Source organism: Oncorhynchus keta, chromosome 33 (genome assembly GCF_023373465.1).
Source record: "Oncorhynchus keta strain PuntledgeMale-10-30-2019 chromosome 33, Oket_V2, whole genome shotgun sequence".
Lineage (NCBI taxonomy): Eukaryota > Metazoa > Chordata > Actinopteri > Salmoniformes > Salmonidae > Oncorhynchus > Oncorhynchus keta.
The window spans coordinates 14,359,830-14,387,297 of record NC_068453.1 but is presented as its reverse complement, the minus strand read 5'-3'; the positions used below and the strand labels follow the sequence as shown (position 1 = coordinate 14,387,297).

General features: G+C 44.1%; 1 protein-coding gene and 1 long non-coding RNA gene across 16 annotated transcripts in view; one reads left to right on the top strand and one right to left on the bottom strand.

Annotated features, from left to right (window-relative positions):
* Positions 1-598: 598 nt before the first annotated feature.
* Positions 599-27,468, bottom strand: part of LOC118366259 (DENN domain-containing protein 5B-like) — a 146,119-nt gene continuing 119,249 nt past the window's right edge. For 3 of the 14 annotated variants that reach the window (XM_052492028.1, XM_052492027.1, XM_052492031.1), the window contains 19 exons: positions 25,171-25,358; positions 22,235-22,810; positions 18,950-19,181; positions 17,213-17,363; positions 15,327-15,420; positions 14,886-14,996; positions 14,058-14,189; positions 11,321-11,473; positions 10,750-10,831; positions 10,390-10,471; positions 10,068-10,196; positions 9,863-9,984; positions 8,983-9,128; positions 8,147-8,188; positions 6,312-6,618; positions 6,117-6,199; positions 5,209-5,335; positions 4,115-4,289; positions 599-3,721 (listed from right to left, as the gene is read on the bottom strand). In XM_052492028.1, the coding sequence (XP_052347988.1) occupies positions 3,538-3,721; positions 4,115-4,289; positions 5,209-5,335; positions 6,117-6,199; positions 6,312-6,618; positions 8,147-8,188; positions 8,983-9,128; positions 9,863-9,984; positions 10,068-10,196; positions 10,390-10,471; positions 10,750-10,831; positions 11,321-11,473; positions 14,058-14,189; positions 14,886-14,996; positions 15,327-15,420; positions 17,213-17,363; positions 18,950-19,181; positions 22,235-22,810; positions 25,171-25,358 (3,116 nt within the window). In that variant the 3' untranslated portion in view covers positions 599-3,537. Of the gene's footprint in view, positions 3,722-4,114; positions 4,290-5,208; positions 5,336-6,116; positions 6,200-6,311; positions 6,619-8,146; positions 8,189-8,982; positions 9,129-9,862; positions 9,985-10,067; positions 10,197-10,389; positions 10,472-10,749; positions 10,832-11,320; positions 11,474-11,789; positions 11,855-14,057; positions 14,190-14,885; positions 14,997-15,326; positions 15,421-17,212; positions 17,364-18,949; positions 19,182-22,234; positions 22,811-25,170; positions 25,359-27,468 lie in introns of those variants that run through there. The other 11 variants (XM_052492035.1, XM_052492037.1, XM_052492038.1 and 8 more) reach the window with 8 other exon arrangements.
* On the top strand, positions 19,235-20,072 carry LOC127914609 (uncharacterized). Of its 2 annotated transcripts, XR_008089026.1 has the most exons (5): positions 19,235-19,382; positions 19,448-19,479; positions 19,576-19,639; positions 19,736-19,863; positions 19,993-20,072. It is a non-coding gene; the product is annotated as an uncharacterized LOC127914609 (long non-coding RNA). The 2 variants fall into 2 exon arrangements; XR_008089025.1 differs by lacking the exon at positions 19,448-19,479.

Genomic DNA, 27,468 nt, shown 5'->3' with positions numbered 1-27,468 from the left:
CCAATGGGTTTTGAGAAGGAAGCGAGGACGCGAGGTTCCTATGAGTATTCGAAATGTTTACGCATGCGCGTTTGGCAACTCCACCATTTTCTGATTTTCTTCAATCAAACCAATTTACATACGGAACTGAAGTTGACTGCGTCTGCATTCTATTGTCCATATAAGGAGGGGAATTACGCGGGAAATTAGGGGTGGAACCCGTTGAAATCTGTGCGCTGCGAATCGAAGAAAGGAGGCGTGACTACTCCAAAAATATAGAGGCTGTATGTCTGTAGGTAGGCTCCGTGTGGTACGTGGAGCACATTAGGTTGTTTTAACAGACAATTTAGTCTATTTTAAACAAGTAGTAATGCAATAAACACGAAATGAAAAAGTTCAGCTAGAAAACATTCGGGAAATAACAGGATGTTCCATGTATGTAACAATAATTGGTTTGGTAGGGAAATAGGAATCAGAAGTTGCTCAATGAGTAAAACGTATTGTTTGTCATTGAATTCTCATGAGAATCATATGTCATCTCCACCCATAGAGGCGATCTCAGTATCACAATGGACATGTATTTTACCCGAGGGCTGGGCACACACACATGAATCAAAGATATTGAGCAAGTTTTTAATGAAGTGCATCATAAATATCAGAACAGTTATCATTTACTTTTACATAAGACTCCATTCATTACATGACCTCCTCCCACTGGACATCCAGTTTACACATGCACTTGTAGGAAAGGAAAGGTTCCATAGGAAAGGAAAGGTTCTGTAGTAGCATTTTGCCTACCTAGTATTGTTAGGACAGATACTCCACCCAGCGGGGGACAGCCTTTGTCACAGTTTCATGTAACATGAAGACAGAAGTACAGTACAGGACTACTGAATGAGTCTAGCTGTAGCGGTGTGTTAGGAGAAAGTACACAGTCCAGTCGCAGAGGTACAACTGCATTCCGTAGCACTTTAGGAGATGCAAAGAAGGACCCTTATTATCGCCACACTACTGTAGACCGACACTTTGCTCACAGCTATGCACTAAACACCTATGGATGTCGATCATCCTCCTATGTTTGTTGCTTCTTACAGATAGATCGTTTTTTACATTTTATTGTTGGAATCTATGTTACACAAGACAGTAGGAACCTAGCAGCAGGACCAAACTGTGAATGTTACAGAAGGAAAGTCACATGGCTCAACATGCAGCATGTCATTTCACAGGCGGCTCTTTGCCCCGGTCGCAACCAGTGTCTCAACGTTTCTTGATGACTACCACAGTTTAGAGGAATAAATACATCAAATCAGAACATTAAAAAATACATTTGCTGTCCTTTTTTTTTGCGTTAATACTGGAAAAGTACTGTGGTCTAAACACAGTTAAAAGTGTGATTCGATATCTGTCAGTTGTTTCCCCTTTTGGTTGGGTTCAAATCTATTGTCTGGTCATAGTTAGCCTCAACATTTTAGTTCACATGTATTTTGATGACCTTTTTTAGTACACATGCATAAAAACCCTATTTACACTTGTTGTTACAGAAATATAAGAACGTGTTCATCAAGGTTGATTGAAAAAGTGGCAATAGATATATTTTAGATTGAAAAATACCACCAGCTAGAAATAGTCCCAGAAGGAGTTAACACTCACCAGAAAATAAACACTTATCATAGGAAGGTTTGAGGCATTTATGATACATACATCATTAGGGGTTGTATGTATAGGTTCTTATTGTTTAATATTCCAGTGTATTTCACATGTATCACATTAATAAGGGGCTGGAACATTTCAATACCACAGAGAGTAATGCAGAAGGAAGTGTCCATTTGAGGTCAACAATCTCTCTCACTCACACACACACACACACACACACACACACACACACACACACACACACACACACACACACACACACACACACACACACACACACACACACACACACACACACACACACACACACACACACACACACACACACACACACACACACACACACACACACACACACACAGTGCATGACAGAGACCAGGATGAAGTTCAATAGATTGACCATTATGATTTCTAACAAAAATAACATTAGGAGAACAAATTTACTGAGTGTACAAAACCTTATGAACACCTGCTCTTTCCATGTCAGACTGACCAGGTGAATCCAGGTGAAAGCTATGATCCCTTATTGATGTCACTTGTTAAATCCACTTCAAATCGGTATAGATGAAGGGCAGGAGACTAGTTAAGAGGCCGGTTAAAGAATGATTTTTAAGTCTTGAGACAATTGAGATATGGATTGTTTATGTGTGCCACCCAGAGGGTGAATGGCGAGCCAAAATATTTAAGTGTACTTTTACGGGGTATGGTAGTAGGTGTCAGGCACTCTGGTTTGTGTCAAGAACTGCAATGCTGCCAGGTTTTTCACGCTCAGTTTCCTGTGTGTATCAAGAATGGTCCTCCACCCAAAGGTCATACAGCCAACTTGACAACTGTGGGAAGCATTGGAGTCAACATGGCCCATTCCTGTGGAACGCTTTCGACTCCTTGTAGAGTCCATGCCATGACGAATTGAGGCTGTTCTGAGGGCAAGGGGGAGGTGCCCCGAATCGCAATATTAGGAAGGTGTTCTTAATGTTTTGTACACTCTGTACATAGACACACACAGTTTGAAATAGGGTCAGGTCAATGCCTGTAATTTGTTTGGAATGTCCATGCAACCCTAGAAAAGCCCCTGCCCCCCTAGGAAAGACCTCTCCAATTCATTGCAGTGTTTGTGTCCGCCAAGATCTGCTAGCCAATCACAAAGCAGAACAAAGATCCAGTCCAACACAGTAGGTGTATCTAGAATGAGCCAACATCCAATCAAAAAGCTGCATTGCACACAGTGTAGTGCTGAAAGCAGATGAGTCCAGTTTTTCTTTCCATGGTAGTCATCTTCAGCCAACTGATGAAGTTTCACCAACTTATATTCCCAGTGCAGAGACTATGGAGAGGTAGCAGGGGCAAACAGTCACTTTCTGTTTTTGGTTTCCTTATTCCTGGCCTACTATGACCCACAGACATGCTTGCTAACGCTAGCTGGAGTTGGAGCAGGATCCAGCAGACAGAGAGATGGCAGACAGGCAAAGATAGGATCTCCATCACACAGGCTAAAAGTGTCAATTGAAGAGCTACCTACAGTGGGATACACACATCGAGCACGTAGGGAAACCATGGGTTTTCTTTAAAAACAGTCCCTTCTTATTAAATATCAAAAAGGATATTTTCAAAACCACAAGCTATGTAATAATAATACTGCATCATCACTCATCAATGATTCAAAGCCCAAACTTCTGTTCTGAAGCAGTGGAATCGATTGCTTTGGTAGCGAACTGTCTCTGGTCTCTTTCTAAAGTCCTCAATCTTTACTTCCCTCCCTATAAGACTTTTCCCAGAGTGAATCAGCTGAAGCAGATCTCGACGACGACGACAGGGACAGTGAAAGGGCAAAAGGGAACAGAGCAAGGGTTTGTGGGTAATGTGGTCCTGAACTGGGTGGTTTCCCAGCAGGCTGTGCGGTAGGGGTTAAAGGTCAATGCCCTTGACGAGCGAGGCCTCCAGGGTGATGGGGAAGTCGTGGAGAGTCTGCAGGACAGCAATGAGATCGTTGACCGTGGTCCGGTCCCGCAGCAGAGCAGACTCCTCGTACATCCGCTGGATCACTGGACACTCCACCAACAGAGGGAGCCACTGAATCAGCAGACGATCTCTGCAGAGCGAGAGGAGATAATTAGGAGTATGTTTGCTAAAACAGCTGGTTCCATGTTACCAGTGAGACTATTTAGAAGTGTGATGTTGATTCCCAGTACAGCCCTCTGGATGCTTTGTGCCAATAACAACTACAGCAAATTTTTTTAATGTAACCTTTAACTAGGCAAGTCAGTTAAGAACACATTTTTTTATTTACAATGACGGCCTACCGGGGAACAGTGGGTTAACTGCCTTGTTCAGGGGCGGAATGACAGATTCTTTCCCTTGTCAGCTCAGGGATTCGATTCAGCAACCTTTCGGTTACTGGCCCAACGCTCTAACCACTATGCTACCTGCCGCCCCAGTTCTGCAGCCCCATCTCTGTCTCACTGCGCGTGAGTGGCGCCCTCACCTGGCCCCCAGGCAGACAAGCAGCTGGAACTTCCCGTCCTTGCCAATGTTCCTGGGCGAGGAGTTGATGGCACTGACATAGTGACAGAGAGAGACACAGGTCAGGCCCAGGGGCTCAGCAGTCTCCTGCATGTCCCCCATCTGGTCTGCTGACTCCATGTAAGCCACCGCCTTCTCTGTAGAGGGGGGAGATATGTTAGAGAGGTGGGAGCAGAGAAGGAGAACAGGAAGAGGAGACATGGAGGTAGGGTCTACTGTAGAAGAACTTTGTAACAACTCCTAAACAGAGGTTCATAAAATACATTTGATTGATTGATCTGGAGCTAAAAAGAGTATGTCAAGTCTACAGGGGTTCATGCTCCATTATACTGGAACCTTTGACCTGTGCAAGTGCTCTATGGAAACCATCATCTCATATCCTTCATCATATCAGTCAAAAGCTGTGTTATGAATATTAATGCCGTTTCATACGACAGCTGAAGCAGCCGTTTCATACGACAGCTGAAGCAGCCTTTTCATACGACAGCTGAAGCAGCCTTTTCATACGACAGCTGAAGCAGCCGTTTCATACGACGGCTGAAGCAGCCGTTTCATACGACGGCTGAAGCAGCCGTTTCATACGACAGCTGAAGCAGCCGTTTCATACGACAGCTGAAGCAGCCGTTTCATACGACAGCTGAAGCAGCCGTTTCATACGACAGCTGAAGCAGCCGTTTCATACGACAGCTGAAGCAGCCGTTTCATACGACAGCTGAAGCAGCCGTTTCATACGACAGCTGAAGCAGCCATTTCATACGACAGCTGAAGCAGCTACCTGCAGGGTTACTTTGAGTATCAAAGGGACTTTTTAAATGGACTATTTTATTTCCATTGGGGAAGTACAGTATGCCATCCCAGTTGTCACCACTAGAGGGAAGCCTATTACATAGATCTATAATCATACCATAAAGATGGATAGCGGGTGCACCTGAGCACCTTCATAGAAGAAGAATAGCCCCTCAATCCATCTCAATGTATCATACGTCGGGAGAAAGATGTGGTATTTCTAGGTCATTCCACTAGATGGAGGCAGCGGTGTGTAGGTAGACCACTCACCCACAAAGTCCCAGACAAAGACAGTCTTCTGGAAGAGGCGGGCAGACTTGAAGCCGTTGTGGAAGAACAGCTCCAGAGCCCCGACCAGACCGACCTCACCACACAGCAGGATGGTCAGACTGCCCCTCTGGAGAGAGAGAGAGAGAGAGAAGGAGGGTGAGAAGGAGATACTCAGAAAGAGAGCTTTCGTATCATTTCATTAACCTTGGAGACTTTTTTTTTTAAAAGGTACCAATTGTTGATTCTCAAACAACAAACATGATGCAACACTACCCTTTTGAAGCACCAATTAGAAACAGTGAAAATGTTCACTTAAAATCAACATAACATTCCCTTTATTCTCCTCAAAAGATTAAAAAACACTGTTCTCATTTTCCCCCTCACAGAGTTCACCGGCATGCGACAGTGGAGAGCATTTATACCGCACTATAAAGGCCCTTACATTAGCTGCGGCTAATGCTAAACTATTCCTCCAGTTAAACTAATGTAGATGCTGAGTTAACGGCTCTCTCCAGGGGTTTAGACTTATTTCACTTTCATTAGTTGTATATACGGGACACGCATGGTATACATCGTCCAATGAAATGCTAACTTGAGAGAGAGAGCGAGAGAGCCTGGAGGAGAGCACAGAGAGAGTAATTCTACAGAGAGAAGAGTATATTTAAAGAGAGAGTGTACAGAAAGGGGGTTGAGGGGATTGTTAAGCACTAAAATGAGTTCGTGTTCAGAATGAAAGAGAAATAACATCTGCTCTCTGCCCTGACATAATTCCCCAGACAGAGCACCTCAGAGACTATTAACCTGCCAGATGAGGAGAGTGCTGCAGCAGTCACAAATCTATTATACAGACCCCTCACTGTTTGAACTCAAATTAACACACACACACACACACACACACACACACACACCTCCTTCTCAGGCTTGTGGAAGTGTTTGCAGATGCTGTTCACTGCCTCGCCAATGGCCTCCTGGATTTGAGCTGAGGTGGGCTCTGCAACCGAAGAGAGAGAAGAACAAAAAGTGAATATCTATAGTTATGGTCAACAGTAAATCAGGTATTGGTTATGTTATGCTATGTCATGTCATGAAGGGGTGTTACTCACTGTATCCGCGTCCTCCCATCGAGGTGATGCTGGCGCGTCTAGTCTGACCCGGCGAATGCTGCATGTCGGGCGTTCGACACCCTCTCCCACAATCCTCATCTGCGTTGGGCGATGCCAGCTCACCTATTAGAACACGCTCCAGACTGCCGTCGTCCACGCCTTTGCCAAGCCACCGCCCACACGGGAACTTGTAGGTGTGTCCTGTGATCTCGTTGCGGACCATGACACAGTCCACCAACCATTTAGCCAGCAGCCCAGAGTTATCATGACCCAACTGGACTGTAGTCAGCTTACCCAGGTTCTGACACTATAGAGAAAGACGAGAGAGAGAGAGAGAACGAGAAGAATCAGCATCAAGATGTCATTACCGGTACATGTTTTTTCTACATTAATTCACAATGATAATTCAGAAATAATCTGTTAACGACAACAGTATGGCTGCTATTTCTAGAACTATGCAGTGTGATCTCTATCGAATCTAGTGCTACTCATCTATCCAATTGATCAACTAAAAGTCGACATCAGACCAATATACAAACAATGACAGGTGAGTATTCCCACAATATGCCCTTGAATGCCACTTAGGAGAAAGTTGCGTCCCCGTTCCAAACCCTTTAGTTGAAGGTGAGCTTGGTGCATTGAGTGAGATTTGGCATTGGTCCTGAGGGTCCTGAGATCCTCAAAAAGGTTCTACAGCTGCAACATCGAGAGCATTTTGACTGGTTGCATCACTGCCTGGTACGGCAATTGCTCGGCCTCCGACCGCAAGGCACTACAGAGGGTAGTTTGTACGGCCCAGTACATCACTGGGGCTAAGCTGCCTGCCATCCAGGACCTCTACACCAGGCGGTGTCAGAGGAAGGCCCTAAAATGTGTCAAAGACTCCAGCCCCCCCAGTCATAGACTGTTCTCTCTACTATCGCATGGCAAGCGGTACCGGAGTGCCAAGTCTAGGACAAAAAGGCTTCTCAACAGTTTTTACCCCCAAACCATAAGACTCCTGAACAGGTCATCAAATGGCTACCCGGACTATTTTTATTGTCACTAACTATACATTAATGTACACCAACCAGTGTTCCCGCACATTGGCTAACTGGGCTATCTGCATTGTGTCCCGCCACCCCAAAAACCCCTCTGTTACGCTAATGCTACTCTATGTTCATCATTTACACATAGTCACTTTAACCATATCTACGTGTACATACTACCTCAATCAGCCTGACTAACCGGTGTCTGTATGTAGCCTCGCTACTTTTATAGCCTCGCTACTGTTTTTCACTGTTGTTTTTATTTCTTTACTTACCTATGGTTCACCTAATACATTTTTTCAACTATTGGTTAGAGCCTGTAAGTAAGCATTTCACTGTAAGGTACCTTTTGTATTTGGTGCACGTGACAAATAAACTTTGATTTGATATGCATAACATCAGCATCATGTCAAGGAAATGTTAATGAAATGTTAAACTACACTAAGTGGCATTCAAGGACAAACACATACATCTAGAACACCATTAATACACTATAACCAACAGACGGTACACAGACCAAACCATTGGTGAGTGAAGCCCTCAACCCAGAGAGAGAGCTGGGTCGTATTCAGTAGGCCACACCGTAGCAAAATGTTTTGCAACGGATAACAGAAAAAGGAGCGTTTGTTATTGGACAACTTCAGGTAGTCCCTCCCCTGTTTCAGTCAGTTTTCTTCCGTTTGGTCCCAAATGAATACGACCCTGGAGTCTATGGTACACAGTGAACATTGAGTCTGGGATGATCCAAATGGGTCCGGTGGAGAGAAGGAGGGAGGGAGGGAGGGAGAGGGAGATGACGTTTCTAACCTTGAACATGGCGTCGATGTGAGTGTGTGGCCTGAAAGCAGACTGGGGAGATGAAGACATGTGTTAGGACATGATGGACAGCATGAGTGGGAGAGGATGGACTTGGGTTGCTGGTTTCTAGTAGACTACCCTTCACCAGGCTACAAACCAGGTGTGTACCCAAATCATCACCATTGTAGCAAAGCTCCTCTAGAGAGATGCTCTACAAAGCTATACTGAAGTTAGCCATCACCCAAACTGTTCACAAAGCCACAAAGAGCTACCACCCAACACTAGTGAACACGGCACCACTCAGAACGGTAGAGATTATAAAAAGGCTCAGTAGGTAGAGACATGCACTTCCTGTGAGGAAGGAAGTAGGAACGAGGAAAAAACGAGAAGTCTGGGTCCATCCGCTCATTGTGCCAGGCAGCATCTCACAGAGTTAACTACTATTCAAGCACACTTCCAATATCTACCAAGTGGAATCAGCTACATGAACCCAACTTTTAACTCATCAACCCCGGCTCTAAGTGGAAGGTATCAGAGCAAATAGTCACACAAAGATGAATGAATGGATAAATGAATGAGTGAAAGAGGAGATAGGGGATTAGTAGTAAGTATGGGATGGTAGAGAGCGAGTTAGACAGTGTATTCTGCCTTATGAGACCATGCGAGAGTTCATGCCACAAAAAGGGAACAGCCATCCACTTCAGCCCAGCGGGCAGCGAACAACGACTTAGTGACGTTCTCAGCAAAACCATCAATCAATGCTGATATAACCTTGCTGCAGAACGTCACAGAGACATGAGAGGAGGCGTGGGGGCCCTGGCTGTAGGGTCATAGTTCAGACTCACATCGAAGGTCATCTCCAGGACATTCTTGGTGATCTGCCTGACGCCCGAGTCGCCCAGCTCACCCGACACACACACCCACGGGTTGGAGGTCGTCATGGCATTGCTCAGCTTCTTGATTGGGATGATGACGGCGCGGTACGGGATCACTGCAGGGACAAAAAAAATATATATATATTTCATTCCAACAGAGAAAGAATAAATGTATTCATATTTTTATAGTAAATTATAACTAGGGAAAACTAAAATCGGGGACATTTCAGTGGATTGCACTGCTTTAGAGTAATAATTCATTTATGAATTTGGCTATAATAAATTATCCCAGTTTCTCTAAAGGCAGACAAGGGTTCCAGAGAAAGCAAACCCAGGGCTATTGATGATGTGTGTGTGTGTGTGTGAGTGTACGTGTGTTAAAGAGAGACATTTTGTTTATGGTGCTGCTTCAGTGTAAACTGCTATGTGAATAATGTAATCCTGCTCTCAACCTTTGATTACATGTACATAGCCTCATGCTTTACTCAGGTTAATACCGTCTCTGCCATTGGTCCAAGTTGTAAATCTGCATTAACATGAACCTCCATGGAAAACAGTGATCGGACAAGGCAAGCACACCAATTAGGACTCTCCAAAGCCTACTGTCCATCCTCTCCCCAGTGGCTGAGTGGAAAGGTTTGCTGTTGTTGACTTGTGGTAAGTTAAAGTGGTTGACTTGTCGTTAAGTTGTTTTTAGCTAGTGTGCAGACTGATCGAGGTAATGTCACCGGTGAAGTAGAATTAGTCAACCGTCTTGTGATGTGACTGTTCTGTATAGGTTGTGGTAATTTAGTGGTTATATTATGGTCATATTGAGGTTGAACCGTGGTTATGTTGAAGTCCTACTCACTGATGGTGGTGAAGACACTGGTGAAACAAAAGTAGTCGACAGTGTTGAGGGAGAGCAGGTGAAACAGGAACTGCTCCTTCTCCTCCTCACAGCGCAGGAAGGCGTAGCGCTTATACAACTTCCTGGAAACGCCACAACACACATTAACCATGGCTTCCACACTGTCGACGTGAATAATATTGGGTGTTTATGTGTGCGTGCGTACTTGGTTAAGGCTTGGCGGGAGAGCAACCGTTTGAGGTGTTGTGAGAGCAGCTTCTTCTCCAGAGAAAGACGGATCCAGGCCCTCGCTCTGCCCACATCCGTCTTTATCTCCCCCATACTCTGGATGTGCCTGAGAACGGGGAGGAGGGAGGCGTGGGGATGTGAGAGAGAAGGTGAAGAGGTAAGAACGAAAAAAAAAATGTTTTTTTAAATAACAGCATATAACAAAACAAATAGTTGACTTACATGGATGAAGTTGTTAAATAATACCATCTATCTATGTAACATCGTAATGTACAGGTTCAGTGGTGGGGAATTCATACCTCATATCCTGTATGACGGACTCTCGCAGCGATGGCATCCCTAATGACGACTCAGACTTTCGTCTCTCTGGACCATTTGACCCTGTGGGAGGGATAAAGAAGCACACACACATCTCAGCTTTGGCAGCGCTCCAATTGAAATCAGATGCCACTGGAGTGTGAAAGGTCTGTAGATTCATTTTAGCAAATGAGTTGAATTTCAAATGGAGTATTTCATGGGATCATTGGCTATAGATATTGCGTGACTGAATGAATTGAGGGTAGGAGGCACATGTGTTTTATATTAAATGGACCGTGTAAGGTGTGTGTGTGTGTGTGTGTGTGTGTGTGTGTGTGTGTGTGTGTGTGTGTGTGTGTTACCTGGTGACTCTGCCTGCTGCTGCTCCAGTGTCTCCTCTCTGGCCTGGTAGTGCAGAAGGTGGGACCACAGAGCTGACTTCCCCTACAGCGAGCGGTCACAGTCCAGAGGTTAGAGGTCAACCCACACTCTGTTAATAGTCAATACACTGCCTAATACAGGAATCACAGCTCTGCCAATAGCTAATATATTCACTAATACTACTAGACTATAGATAGAGGAATACCAGCCAATAAGCCTAATGAAATAGGGTCATATGGTTATGACTATAAGACCTGATTAATCAAAGTGTTGGTAGACTGAACTCTGACCTATAGCAGGTTCTTCCAAGTAGAGCACTGAGCATGAGAGTGAGTATATATTGTAAATGCAATGTTGTCATTACGATAAAACCTGATTAACGAGAGAAAGAGAGAAAGAGAGTGTGTGTGTGCATGTATGTGTGTTTCTGTTCAGTGCATGCGTGTGTGTGTCTGCATGTGTGTGTGTGTGTGTGTGTGTGTGTGTGTGTGTGTGTGTGTGTGTGTGTGTGTGTGTGTGTGTGTGTGTGTGTGTGTGTGTGTCTGCACAGACCTGTTTGACCTGCAGGCCATGGCTCCAGATCCTCTCCAGCAGGTCACAGAGGGAGGCGATGAGAGTGTTCTCCTCCAGACCTGTGATGTTTGCCTCCCCATGACCCAGCTCCACCGCCTCCCTGCCCATCTTCTCCACCAACATACGCTTAGTCTGGAGACAGGAGACACAGCAACATGGTCAACACAACATGACCACTACACATAGGATACAAACAACATGTTTGTAGACTGGAACCAATCCGCTCATAACATGAATTAACAAAATTGCGCCGATATACAGTACCAGTCAATAGTTTGGACACACCTACTGATTCCACGTTTTTTCTTTATGTTGACTATTTTCTACATTGTAGAATAATAGCGAAGACATCAAAACCATGAAATAACACGTATGGAATCATGTAGTAACCAAAAAAAGTGTTAAATCCAAATATATTTTATATTTGAGATTCTTCAAAGTAGCCAACCTTTGCCTTGATGACAGCTTTGCACACTCTTGGGATTCTCTCAACCAGCTTCATGAGGTAGTCACCTGGAATGCATTTCAATTAACAGGTGTGCCTTGTTAAAACATTTCTTTCCTTCTTAATGCGTTTGAGCCAATCAGTTGTGTTGTGACAAGGTAGAGGTGGTATACAGAAGATATCCCTATTTGGTAAAATACCATATTAGGGCAAGGACTGCTCAAATAAGCAAAGAGAAACGACAGTCCATCATTACTTTAAGACACGAATGTCAGTCAACTACATTACTTCAAGCGCAGCCGCAAAAACCATCAAGCGCCATGTTGAAATTGGCTCTCATGAGAACCGCCACAGGAGAGGAAGACCCAGAGTTACCTCTGCTGCAGAGGATAAGTTCATTAGAGTTACCAGTCTCAGAAATGGCAGCCCAAATAAATGCTTCAGAGTCAAAGTAACAGACAAAATCAACATCGACTGTTCAGAGGAGACTGCGTGAAATCAGGCCTTCGTGGTCAAATTGCTGCAAAGAAACCACTACTAAAGGACACCAATAATAAGAAGAGACTTGCTTGGGCCAAGAAACATGAGCAATGGACATTAGACAGGTGGAAATCGGTCCTTCGTTCTGATGAGTCCAAATTTTAGATTTTTGGTTCCAACCGTCATGTCTTTATGAGACACAGAGTAGGTGAATGGGTGATCTCTGCATGTGTAGTTTCCACCGTGAAGAAATGGAGGAGGTGGTGAGATGGTGCTTTGCTGGTGACACTGTCAGTGATTTATTTAGAATTCAAGGGACACTTAACCAGCATGGTTACCACACCATTCTGCAGCGATTTGCCATCCCATCTGGTTTGCACTTAGTGGGACTATCACTTAATTGAAACAGGACAATGACACAACACACCTCCAGGCTGTGTAAGGGCTATTTGACCATTAAGGAGTGTTTGAGTGCTGCATCAGATGACCTGGCCTCCACAATCCCCTGACCTCAAGCCAATTGAGACGGTTTGGGATGAGTTGGACCGCAGAGTGAAGGAAAAGCAGCCAACAAGTGCTCGACATATAACACCTTCAAGACTGTTGGAAAAGCATTCCTCATGAAGCTGGTTGAGAGACTGCCAAGAGTGTGCAAAGCGGTCAAGGCAAAGGGTGACTACTTTGAAGAATCTAAAATCTATTTTGATGAGCTTTTTTGGTTTCTAGATGATTCCATATGTGTTATTTCATAGTTTTGATGTCTTCACTATTATTCTACAATGTAGAAAATAGTAAAAATAAAGAAAAACCTTGAATGAGTCGGTGTTGTCGTAGCTGAATCAGAATTAGTTAGGTAACATGGATAAATAAGATGTTTTATTTACTTTATACTTGTCATTAGAATGTCTTCGTTTGGACTATACTGTTGGCAGTTGCATTTTCCTCTCTCTTCTCTAGGGAAAGGTCACTTGGGGGCCAGAGAGGGGAGAGGTCAGGCTTGTCTTTTACATGTCTGGTAATAGGCAGAATATCAGAAAGGGAGAAGTCAGGTTTGAACATTGTCTTCCTAATGAATATATATGTTAAATCATGTGAAGGGCTCCACTATGTCTGTACTCCAGTCATTCCCTCCTTTTCCCATTGGGGGGAGGAGTATGGCAGTGCCTGGAACCATTGTATGTCCCCTCTGATGTTGAAACGTATCTTTTATAGTATATGACCTAGAGGCTCACTCCTCAGGGAGCTTGTCCAGGAGGGGGTGTATTTGAGATGGGAGTATCTAGAATTGACAATTGATATATGCCATTGGATGAGGTAATGGTTTGGTACTATGTTGTACCAAGAACGAGAAGTAGAACCTCGTCTAAGAGACCAAACTGAACGATAATTTATAGCTAATGTTATCTGGCTATGGGATACTCCTCTTTCAAGTAAAAGGCCCTTTGTGAAGTTCCTAAGATCTGTGGTTCGTCATTGTGAGTTGAGAGGGGTGTATCTTGGCTATTAAAGATTAAGTATTCTTTTGTAAGCAATCTCAGAATTCATTTATAGACACTGAATTGATCTGAGAGTCACAGGGCTATGGTGAAGCTCATATAATTAAAGATGAAGTTTAAATAACTCTGACTGGTGTGTGGTTTGCGCCCTCATCATTTGGTAATATAGGAAATTGCCACGACAGTGTGTCCAAACATTTGACTGGTACTGTACATTGGAGACACACAGCAACTGCAACCACAATACATTTCAATACATTTCAATACACAATACATTTCAACTGTACAGACTCACCTTCATGCGACACTCCTTGAGTAGTCCCTCTACAAACTTCCAGTTGGTCTGAGCGATGACGGCAGGTGAGAGGTCAGACAGCTTGGGCTGACGGAGGTTCTTCCCCAGGCTCCGAGCCTCCTGCATGTACTTCTGATAGAGACAGACACAGAGCAACAGTCAGTTCGGTCTATAAAACTCTACACCTACTATTAACCATTACAGGTGGATGGAGGGACATTTCTCAGCTGGGTCAAACTTTAAGGGCTTGTGTAAGGGTAGGAGTGAGGGTTTTGTACAGTCTTGAATACCTTTTAACAAACATTGGGTTGTGGTGAGGGGTTATGTGCTGGTGGAGAAAACAAGGCAAAGTGAAAATAAAATGTTCTGTTTTCTGTTAACTTCTCCACAGTGTTTTGAGGCGCTAAGCCCATTTCAGTGACACCCTCTGGTGGGTTCAGTCTAGTTGACTTAAATTGGCTTAAATTTGAAATTATTACGGATTTTGTATCCGTTACAATTCAGAAATTCCTTTCTCATCTCTCTCCTCCCCACAGAGATCATACAGTAGATACAGAACTGTAAAAGGGTAGGAGAGAGATAAGGCAAAACAAGATCCTCTGCAGAGCCATGACTCACTCTTCAGTGCTGTTGACTTTAACTAATGTAACAGGTACATGAGTCATCTATCAAACAGAGCCAGTGTGTGTGAACAAGCAGGAAGTGTGTGTATGTGTGAAGCAGGACTGGAGTGGAGAAGTGGAGTGGGGGTCGTCTTGGGGGTTGGGGTAGTTTTTAAGGGGTTAGTGGGAGGGTCAGTGTGGGGGGGTTCATCACTCCTCCACGTACCAGGCAGCACTCAGAGGCAGACTTTTTTGGTGGTTTGAGAGGCGGGGGAGAGGACTTGTCCCACTCCCAAAACGCCATGGAGTTCTGCAGGACTAGACACCCCTCTACCTGCTGAGAGGTGGTACGGCCCAACCCCAATGCACAGGACCCACAGAAAAGACAGGAGCGAGAAAAGGGGGAAAAAAAGCACCATGCACATGAATGCACTGGACATTCAAATAATAGAAAGAAACTAAGAAAACAAAGTAGTAAAAGAGAAAACAAGCTACAGAAGAAAACAACATGAAATCAGTTAAGACAAGGACGAACAGGCTTTGAAAACAGAAGCAGAGAACAAGCTCTCAAAATAAATCAAATAAGAAGGAACATAAAGGCATGCAATGGAACCAGAGGAGGAGGAGTGAGGATGAACAGGGAGGGATGTCTGTGTCGTGTCCGTACCTCTTTGAGGTTGTTATCTAGAGTCAAGTGTTCTGTCTGTTGTCTGTGACGGTCTTTCCTGCGCTGAGCCGTAGCGGTACGATTGGACCACCTGCTGACAGACACAACACTGTCAACTGCATAGAGTCTACTCACCTACATACTACGGATGGAAGATTATGGATAAACATTTGTTAACTTGGACTACATCACCGTAGCACAACTGTAGCATATATACAGTTGAAGTCAGAAGTTTACATAGACCTAGGTTAGAGTCATTAAAACTAGTTTTTCAACCACTGCACAAATTTCTTGTTAACAAACTATAGTTTTGGTAAGTCGGTTAGGACATCTACTTTGTGCATGACACAAGTAATATTTCCAACAATTGTTGACTTACAGTGAGTATAATCCATGTATCACAATTCCAGTGGGTAAGAAGTTTATACACTAAGTTGACATTGCCTTTAAACAGCTTGGAAAATTCCAGAAAATTATGTCATGGCTTTAGAAACTTCTGATAGGCTAATTGATATCATTTGAGCCAATTGGAGGTGTACCTGTGGATGCATTTCAAGGCCTACCTTCAAACTCAGTGCCTCTTTGCTTGACATCACAAGAAAAATCAAAAGAAATCAACCAAGACCTCAACAAAAAAAATAGACCTTCACAAGTCTGGTTCATCCTTGGGAGCAATTTCTAAACGCATGAAGGTACCACGTTCATCTGTACAAACATAGTACGCAAGTATAAACACCATGGTACCAGGCAGATGTCATACCACTCAGCAAATCAATCCCAGAACAACAGCAAAAGACCTTGTGAAGATGCTGGAGGAAACGGGTACTATAGCCACAGTAAAACAAGTCCTATCTTGACATAACCTGAAAGGCCGCTCAGCAAGGAAGAAGCCACTGCTTCAAAACCACCATAAAAAAGCCAGACTATGGTTTGCAACTGCACATAAGAACAAATATCGTACTATTTGGAGAAATGTCCTCTGGTCTGATGAAACAAAAATATAACTGTTTGGCCATAATGGCCTTTGTTATGTTTGGAGGAAAAAGGGAGAGGCTTGCAAGCTGAAGAACACCATCCCAACCGTGAAGCACGGGGGTGGCAGCATCATGTTGTAGGGGTGCTTTGCTGCAGGAGGGACTGGTGCACTTCATAAAATATATGGCATCATGAGGGAGGAAACTTATGTGGATATATATTGGAAGCAACATCTCAAGACATCAGTCAGGAAGGTAAAGCTTGGTCACAAAAGGGTCTTCCAAATGGACAATGACCCCAAGCGTACTTCCGAAGTTGTGGCAAATTGGAATAAGGATAACAAAGTAAAAGTTTTGGAGTGGCCATCACAAAGCCCTGACCTCAATATTATAGAAAATTTGTGGGCAGAACTGAAAAAGCGGGTGGGAGCAAGCAGGCCTACAAACCTGACTCAATTACACCAGCTCTGTCAGGAGGAATGGGCCAAAATTCACCCAACTTATTGTGGGAAGCTTGTGGAAGGCAACCCAAAATGTTTGTCCCAAGTTAAACAATTTAAAGGCAATGCTACCAAATAATATTTGAGTGTATGTAAACTTCTGACCCACTGGGAACGTGATGAAAGAAATAAAAGCTAAACAAATCATTCTCCACTATTATTCTGACATTTCACATTCTTAAAATAAAGTGGTGATCCTAACTGACCTTAAGACAGGACATTTTTACTTGGATTAAATGTCAGGAATTGTGAAAAACAAAGGTTAAATCTATTTGGCTTCAGGTGCATGTAAACTTCCGACTTCAACCCTATTACATTCATATAGCCGTTCTATGTTCAAAACAATTTTTACAAATCCCAGAAACAATGCCCGTCATTGGTTGGCTCTTCGTTGATGGCATCATATACGCACTTGTTATTGGTGGGTCCGACTGAGAGCACATCAGACTGCAGCTTGGGGAAGAAGCCTTGTTCATATTTGCCCTGTCCAATCTTCATATCCAACAGGTGGGGGTGGATGGCTGTGTGGTCGATCTTCAGCAGTCGCTGTTCGATGGCCTGGGCTGGGCAGGGAGATCAAATCAAGGGAGGGGGATTTGAGTAAGGCCTTCTTTTGCTATAACCACTAATTGAGAATACATGTATTACAATGCTAGAACTAAACCTTTTGAGTTCACTTTGAATGAAGAGACATACACACAAAGACACACACAAGCGTGTGCGCACACACACACACACACAAATAAGCTGCCACTCTTGTGCTCCTCTACACAAAGCTTAGCAGGACATAAAAGCATTGTGTTTGTTCAATTCATCATCTCAGTGCTTGCTCTGTCTTTCTCAGTCTCTCTGTTTGCTCTCCAAACCTACCTCCTTCTAACCATTTCCTTTCTTTCTTTAACGAACACAAGGTAGAGAGAACAGATGCAGTACACCTCAACCCAAACCAACAGGCATCTGTCAATTAACCCCTGCTCGTATCTGTTGGCGAGGTCATTATTTACATGGCAGATATGAGCTTTTTTTGTCTAATCAAAACCCTCTGAATTTATCCTCCAATCTCAGTCCTCTTTGTTTGTCAGACAGGAGAGAGAGAGAGGAGCACCGGAGCGACCGAGGGAAATTAAGCAGAATAAAATAGTTTCTTTTGTGTGTGTGTAATTGGGGAACTGCATGCGCCACCACCTCTGAAAGAGCTCTCCCTGAACAATTAGGCTTTTACAGCATTAAAATCTGCCAATGTCAGACCCTGTGAATTGACTCCTCATATACCTGTAGCGTGCACGTGCAACACACACACACTTCATTGTCTGTGAGAGTGTCTGGTCAGGTCTTTTTTAAGCTTAATTAGAACTCATTTGGCTTGCCCTCGTTAAGTCTCAGATTTCTGCTGCATAGGCAAAATGAAGTGAGGAAGCCAGACTCAGTGGGGTAGGGGAGGCAGGGGTGTTTGGGGGGGAAGCGTGTGTGCGCGTGTGTGTGTGGCGTGTATGTATGTATGCGTGTGTGTGTGTGTGTGTGTGTGTGTGTGTGTGTGTGTGTGTGTGTGTGTGTGTGTGTGTGTGTGTGTGTGTGTGTGTGTGTGTGTGTGTGTGTGTGTGTGTGTGTGTGTGTGTATGAGAGAGAGAAAAAGAGAGCTTGAAGGAAAGAAAGAGAAACAGAGCGTAGAAGAATGAGCTTTGTGGGGTGAGGCTTTCTTTGAGACAAAGACAAATGGGCAGAAAAGTCCAAGGGGAGCACCTGCTGAGTGGAGAGAAGTCTGCGGTTTCCAATGAACACATGAAATAGAGGTCAAGAGGGGGAAGAGGATGATGAGACGGAAAGTAATAGGATGGATGTGGAAAGAGATGGATTTAAAGTGAGTCCTGTGTGACCTCTTAAAGCATTGTTGGTATGCCAGCCAGGCAGAAAGACAGCAGTCATCTACAGCATGCTGATCAGACAGACAGCACAGAGGAGCACATTCTCATTCAAGATCAATCTTTCAATTAGTCCCTCTCCTATATCCATATTTTTCTGTTAACTACCAAAAACTCATTTTAAACGACTATAGATTTGTCCTTCAATTCCACCTGTCCCTCTCGGTCTTTCTCTCTCGTACCCCCCACACACACACCCCAGCCCCCTTCCCCACTCTCTTCTGACTCACCTGACTCCTTGAGGACGGTGCACCTCTGGTAGTTGGAGGATCGCAGACTTGGGGCTCTAACATTGTATAGACGAGCTTTATCGATGCGTCCGTCGAACACGCGGAGCAGCGGCTCCTTCTCCTCCCATTGGGACATGATCTTGTTGTCGATGAAGGTGGCGAACATCTGGGTCTCGATGAAGTGGGACAGGAAGGGCAGATAGGGCTCCGGCTGGTCAGACAGGAAGGATGCCTGGAGAGAGGGGAGATATGTTAATACAGATACACGAAAGAGTAGGGAAAGACATGAAGACAAATACTAGTAGGTAGGGAAAGACATGAAGACAAATACTAGTAGGTAGGGAAAGACATGAAGACAAATACTAGTAGGTAGGGAAAGACATGAAGACAAATACTAGTAGGTAGGGAAAGACATGAAGACAAATACTAGTAGGTAGGGAAAGACATGAAGACAAAATACGAGTAGGTAGGGAAAGATATGAAGACAAATACTAGTAGGTAGGGAAAGACATGAAGACAAATACTAGTAGGTAGGGAAAGATATGAAGACAAATACTAGTAGGTAGGGAAAGACATGAAGACAAATACTAGCAGGTAGGGAAAGATATGAAGACAAATACTAGTAGGTAGGGAAAGACATGAAGACAAATACTAGTAGGTAGGGAAAGACATGAAGACAAATACTAGTAGGTAGGGAAAGATATGAAGACAAATACTAGTAGGTAGGGAAAGACATGAAGACAAATACTAGCAGGTAGGGAAAGATATGAAGACAAATACTAGTAGGTAGGGAAAGACATGAAGACAAATACTAGTAGGTAGGGAAAGACATGAAGACAAATACTAGTAGGTAGGGAAAGACATGAAGACAAATACTAGTAGGTAGGGAAAGACATGAAGACAAATACTAGTAGGTAGGGAAAGACATGAAGACAAAATACGAGTAGGTAGGGAAAGATATTAAGACAAATACTAGTAGGTAGGGAAAGACATGAAGACAAATACTAGTAGGTAGGGAAAGATATGAAGACAAATACTAGTAGGTAGGGAAAGACATGAAGACAAATACTAGTAGGTAGGGAAAGACATGAAGACAAATACTAGTAGGTAGGGAAAGACATGAAGACAAAATACGAGTAGGTAGGGAAAGATATTAAGACAAATACTAGTAAGTAGGGAAATATACAAATGTAATTACAAAATGATATTAGGTGCACACAGGGATGGACAGAAATGACTAAATAAAATGACAAAATACCATAAAGATCAACGTGTCAAAATAAACTACTTAATACTTGGCTTTTGAAATGTATTTAATAAAAAATACATGTATTTTGTATTTAGAAATACATTTACTTGCTAGGACTGTGTTATGTTGTTTATACACCTTAGTTGAATGCACTGACTGTAAGTCCACCTGGATAAGAGTGTCTTCTAAATGACCAACATGTAAATGTAAAAATGAACTGCAATGCACACTGGGTATTATTATAGGCCTCGTTTCAGGGTAGAGTTCCTTAAAAGGCATGCTGTGAAATTGTTCATTTTTGTATATTTGTATGTATATTTAGTTAATTTATCACACCATAGTACCATTCAAACTATGTACTAAGTACCTTGTCACAAAATACAGTGCCTTTAGGAAGTATTCAGACCCTTTGACTTTTCCACATTGTGTAGTTCAGCCTTATTCTAAATTGGATTAAATAGTTTTTCTCCCTCATCAATCGACACACAATACCCCATAATGACAAAGTAAAAACAGGTTGAGATTTTTGCTAATGTTTTTTTTAATACAAAACTGAAATGACACTGACATAATAACTATTCAGACCCTTCACTCAGTACTTTGTCGAAACACCTTTGGCAGCCACTACAGCCTCAAGTCCGGGCTCTGGCTGGGCCACTCAAGGACATTCAGAGACTAAAGCCACTCCTGCGTTGTATTGGCTGTATGCTTAGGGTCATTGTCCTGTTGGAAGGTGAACCTTCACCCCAGTCTGAGGTCCTGAGTGCTCTGGTGCAGGTTTTCATCAAGGATCTCTGTACTTTTCTCCGTTCATCTTCCCTCAAACCTTAATAGTCACCCAGTCCCTGCCACTGAAAAATATCCCCACAGCAGGATTCTGCCACCATGCTTCACTGTAGGCATGGTGCCAGGTTTGCTCCAGACATGAACGCTTGGCAGTCAGGCCAATCTTGTTTATCATGGTCAGTCTCTTTAGGTGCATTTTGGAAAACTCGAAGCGGGCCGTCATGTGCCTTTTACTGAGGAATGGCTTCCATCTGGCCTGATTGGTGGAGTGCTGCAAATATGGTTGTCCTTCTGAAAGGTTCTACCATCTGCAGAGGAACTCTGTAGTTCTGTCAGAGTGACTATTGGGTTCTTGGTCACCTCCCTGCCCAAGGCCCTTCTCCCCCGATTGCCCAGTTTGGCCAGGCTGTCATCTCTAGGAAGAGAGTCTTGGTGGATCCAAACTTCTTCCATTTAAGAATGATGAGGCCACTTTGTTCTTGGGGATCTTCAATGCTGCAGAGTTGTTTTGGTACCCTTCTCCAGATCTGTACCTCGACACAATCCTGTCTCGGAGGTCTACGGACAATTCCTTCGACCTCATGGCTTGGTTTTTACTCTGACATGCACTGTCAACTGTGGGACCTTATATAGACAGCTGTGTGCCTTTCCAAATCATGTCCAATCAAATGAATGTGGACTCTAATCAAGTTGTAGAAATATCTCAAGGATGAACAATGAAAACAGGATGCACCTGGGCTCAATTTTGAGTCTCATAGCAAAGGGTCTGAATACTTAGGCTATTTCAGTTTTTTTTAATACACCTGTTTTCAGATTATCATTATGGGTTATTGTGTGTAGATTGCTGAGAATTTTTATTTATTTAATCAATTTTAGAATAAGGCTGTAACGTAACAAAATGGAAAAAGTCAGGGGTTCTGAATGCCCTGTACATTGGAGTGCAGTTCAGCCCACTGTAATACAAATGACTAAATACTAAGAAGTAACTGAAATGCATGTATTTGAAATATGTAACAGAAACACTGCCCATCTCTGGGTGCACAGCACGTAGCATAAACTCACACCAACCAACTCTGTTATCTGGCTGTTTGCTGATATGAATGCATTTCCCCTGTGATTTTATAAATGCAAACATTGTTATTGCCAATACCATGTCTTAACAGCTCCAGCTGTGTTAGTCTTACTTATTTATCAAATGGAATATGGATGGGTTTCAGGAAAGAATTTAATCCAGCATCAACCCATCTCACCTTATCAAAGTTGTGCATCTGCTCTCGGTTGGTGAGCCAGGACTCCAGGTCTGGAGCGCTCTGGATGACGAAGGCCTCATAGTCCGCGAACATCATGGTAAACCTGCTAGCGAACACCTCCCTCAGCTGTACATTCAGCGTAGCGTTCCTCAGCTCCTCCTCATCGACTGCCATCCTCCCCCCCTGAGCCTCTCCCTCACCCCCTACCCCCCTCAGGGCTTCCACGCGGACCCCTGTTCTCTTAGCCAGAGCCTGGAGTCTTTCCAGAGTAGCGTTCCCTTGGAGAAGCTCCAACACAGCTAACTGTTCCCCTCCTAGGTTCCCATTCCTCCCATCGTCCTCTAGCTCCCTCAGGGCCTGTTGGCTCTTCAGACCAGGGTGACGGGTAGAGACAGACCCAAGGGTGGTGGTGGAGGTGGGGACAGAGGTTGGAGGAGCGCCCCCCACTGGGGATATGCCGTAGCGGAGGAGGACTTCGCTGAGCTCCTGGATTAACTCTGGTTTGTTAGGGAACTGGGGGAAGTCTTCAGGCAGCTCGATACAGTGGTTGTCAATGTCCACGAAGCACAGGTTAGCCTATTAGGAGAGAGAGAGAGGTTAGAAATAACATGGAAGTTTATACAACAATTATAACATAGCTATTGCTCAATGAATAGATACTCAGGGAGGGGTGTGTTGGGGTTGGGGACTGGACATGGACAGATTGAGTATTGGGTAAGTGGGTCAGTATGTGATTGTCATTAATAAACCCAAAACACCAGTCTCAACGTCAACAGTGAAGAGGCGACTCCGGGATGCTGGTGTTTACTATTTAATGAAGCTGCCAGTTGAAGACTTGTGAGGCGTCGGTTTCTCAAAATAGACTAATGTACTTGTCCTCTTGCTCGGTTGTGCACCGGGGCCTCCCACTCTCCATATATATTCTGGTTAGAGCCAGTTTGCGCTGTTCTGTGAAGGGTGTAGTACACAGCGTTGTACGAGACCTTCGGTTTCTTGGCAATTTCTCGCATGGAATACCCTTCATTTCTCAGAACAAGAATAGACGGAAGAGTTTCAGAAGAAAGCTCTATGTTTCTGGCCATTTTGAGCCTGTAATCGAACCCACAAAGGCTGATGCTCCAGATATTCAACTAGTTTAAAGAAGGCCAGTTTTATTGCTCCTTTAATCAGAACAACAGTTTTCAGCTGTGCCAACATAATTGCAAAAGGGTTTTCTAATGCTCAAATAGCTAATCCAAGTTTATAATTTTAAAAAGGCTAACACAACGTGCCATTGGAACACAGGAGTAATGGTTGCTGATGACAGGCCTCTGTACGCCTATGTAGATATTCCATAAAAAAAATCTGCCGTTTCCAGCTACAACAGTCATTTATATTAACAATGTCTACACTGTATTTCTGATCAATTATGTTATTTTCTTTTAAAAACAAGGATAATTCTAAGTGACCTTAAACTTTTGAACAGTATACACATGCTGTGTTATAGTGTATACTTCCAGGCTCTACTGTCCCTGAGAGAATGACTAGGGGTTCCTGTACACCTGAATACATGACATTAGCATTTACTGTCTGGCATCTGTAACGCTGGGGTTCCACCAATTGACGATAGTTTTATAACAGCATTTGCTAGGCTCCAGATGTGAATTTCAAAACATGTTCTTCTCTGTGTACAGGTTTGACTCCATGTGCATTGCTCTGTAAGGGCTGAATCAGCCGTCTGTGCACAGATCTGACCTGACGTGGATTGGCTTAACGGAGGTTTATTTAGGTAGTGGAGAAGACTGCAGGCCATCCGCCTGATTTACGAGATGAGGGAAATGGAGCACGCACCCCGCTGGGTGATTGTACAGGCACACAATGTTTGGCCTAGTTTCGGGTTAAAAGCCATTGGTTCCTCTTTTGCATTAAAAAGAAAGGATGGAGGATCAAGATGGACAAACGGATATGAAACAGTTGGTATTCATGAGTGTATGCATGTACTTGTTTGCTTATTTGCTATGCAAACATGACTAATATGATTAGGAGACGAATTACTGTTCTGCCATTTGAAATGGAAATGAGATGAATTCTTTCGACAGAGCCAGGGGTTAAAAAAAGGCTTTCATTCATTCACATCCTCGCTCTATGATCCTTCCCTTCTTTCCGTTTGCTTTCAGCCGTCCATTTCTAGGTCATCCTCCTCACTTCAAAGAATCATTCAGAAATGGAGATATTTCTAAATTAAAACATTTGGCACCGTGTGATCTTTAAGGGAGGATCCAGAGGAACACAAAAGGGCAGAAAACTGGATTGTGAGGAGGAGGCAGGAGCAGCACTAGGGAACGACATCGGATGCTGCACTGACTCCGATAATTAGCATCCATACGGAATGGGCCAGATTAATGAGCGGTGGGAGTGGGGGGAGCCCTGAAGCTGGGAATCTCTTTGGGATGTTCCAGACCATTAGGAGTCTTATCTTGTCCACACACACACACACACACACACACACACACACACACACACACACACACACACACACACACACACCGAGGGTTCCATCACTTTCACTGTCTGAGGAGGTCGCTTGAGCCTTTCCAGAGAAATATCAGTTTGAGTTCCTTCTACAAAATAACAATAGGGGGCTATGAAAACACATTGGACTGCGAGTGATACTTCTATTGGGTTTTATCTCCAATAGGCTAAAATAAACTTTCAATAGACGTTCCTCTACAATAAGGGGTCTGAAAGCTGCATTTCCACTTCCTGCTCAGTCTGAATAGGAGGCAGGTTGTCCGTCTGTGTGCGTGGGAGGCACATTGTGGAGAGTCAGGGTTGGATGGCATTGGACAGTGTGCATTCAGCAACAATGAGCCCTTACTGTAACTGCCTACTGCATGAGACACACACTTACAAATAAAAAAACAGACCCAGTCTCACACACAGTCACAGAGACACACCTCCTGTGGCAGCTCTAGTTTGGAGCGGTCAGTGCCCTCCTTGGACTGCAGGCCCATGAGGTAGGGCACGGGGGCATCCAGGAAGTGCAGCAGTGACGCGGGTAGGATGGGCACGTAGACATGCTGCCACTGGAAGGGGAAGAGCAGGGTGGTGATGCCCTCCGCAACTGTCATCAACCGCTGGTAGTCTGGAGAGAGGTAGGGTGAGGGAAGGGAGAGAAGTTGGGAGGGGGAGAGGTGGAGGAAAAAGGAGGGATGGAGTGAGTGATTGGAAAGGTGGAGGGGAGGGGTAATACAAGGGAGATGTTAGAGGAGGGAGGAGAGAAGAAGGTGCAGAGAATAACTTTAAATCAACAGATCAAAATTGAATCTGGGGGCAATATGGGATGAAAGAAATTCTGTTCTGATGGATTCAATTTAAATCCCCATTCTGTGTGTGTGTGTGTGTGTGTGTGTGTGTGTGTGAGTGTGTGTGAGTGTGTGTGAGTGTGTGTGTGTGTGCGTGCATTACGTGTGTGTGTGTGTGTGTTGGCCCGCACTGGTTCCTGATTAAAGATTAGGATCAGTGGTCTCACCCTGGCTTTGGTACTGAGGTTCAGGAGTTCCATCATCAGATATGAATAAAATGATCAGACCGCAAGCCTGACTGACCTCCATAATAAGACGGCACGCTGTACCAATTTATCCACGCAACCCCTCTCTCTCCCTCTACCCTTTTCTCCATCCCTCACTCGCTTGCTTTCACTCTCGCCGCTGCTCAGGCACAGAGGTTCTGTGTACTTTCATTCAAAATGCATTACACTTTTCAAGGTCGACAAAGCATTAAACAAAGACCGAGCCAATTTACATTCTACAAGAGAACTAGGGGACCTGGCATTTGTATATTGCGTGTGTGAGAGCGACTGTGTGCGAGCATCTACCTTGCCTCAAAGTCTGTCTTCAACTTGACCATCTTGCCATAAACACACAGACCAATGCATGCGTCTCACACACAGATGGACGGACAGACACTAATTTACCCTCTCTCTATTCCCAATTCGCCCCCTCCCCCCGTACACATACAAGGTCTCAGGTCAGAGAAAGACAGCTAGATGCATTGGACATTACACTGGACTAAACACTGCACATACAATATATTCCAATACAGAGGATGGATCCAGACTGGCTATATCTACTCTCTGTTCCGGAGACCAATGGTCGGTTACTGTGTATTAGACAGAGTGGCTGTAAGGATCCAGATGCTCTTTCAGAGAGCTGAAAAAACAGCTCCACTTTAGCATCTCCTCCTCTCGGTCTCATGAGCAACTAATCATACTAATAACACACTAACACTGTGCAGAGAGCACACCAGACCTGGCCATTCATCAGTGTGTGTGTGTGTGTGTGTGTGTGTGTGTGTGTGTGTGTGTGTGTGTGTGTGTGTGTGTGTGTGTGTGTACTGCAGGAGCACCTGTGTGTGTTTCCATTAGCAATTGTAATTTTCATCATAGGTACACTTCAACTATGTCAGAGTATCACTCTGAGAGCCATCAGGTGACCACTTACACAATGTAGCCGCTTACGGGTATTCTTCAACATAAAGGCGTAAAACTACGTCACAGTACTGTAGACACCTTGGGGAATACGTAGAAAAAGTAATCTGGTTGATAGCCCATTCACTGCTCAATAGGGACGCATTGGAACGCAGAGCTTTCAAAACATGAGGCACTTCCGGGTTTGGATTTCTCTCAGGCTTTCGCCTGCAATATCAGTTCTGTTATACACAGACAATATTTCTACAGTTTTGAAAACTTTAGAGTGTTTTCTATCCTAAGCTGTCAATTATATGTGTATTCTAGCATCTTGTCCTGACAAAATATCCCGTTTACTTTGAGAACGTTATTTTTCCAAAAAGGAAAATACCGGCCCCTAGTCACAAGAGGTTGGCTCCTCTGTCCTCCACTCGTTACCTGTATGAATGGCACCTGTTTGAACTTGTTATCAGTATAAAAGACACCTGTCCACAACCTCAAACAGTCACACTCCAAACTCCACTATGGCCAAGACCAAAGAGCTGTCAAAGGAACCCAGAAACAAAATTGTAGACCTGCACCAGGGTGGGAAGACTGAATCTGCAATAGGTAAGCAGCTTGGTTTGAAGAAATCAACTGTGGGAGCAATTATTAGGAAATGGAAGACATACAAGACCACTGATAATCTCCCTCGATCTGGGGCTCCACGCAAGATCTCACCCCGTGGGGTCAAAATTATCACAAGGACGGTGAGCAAAAATCCCAGAACCACACGGGGGGACCTAGT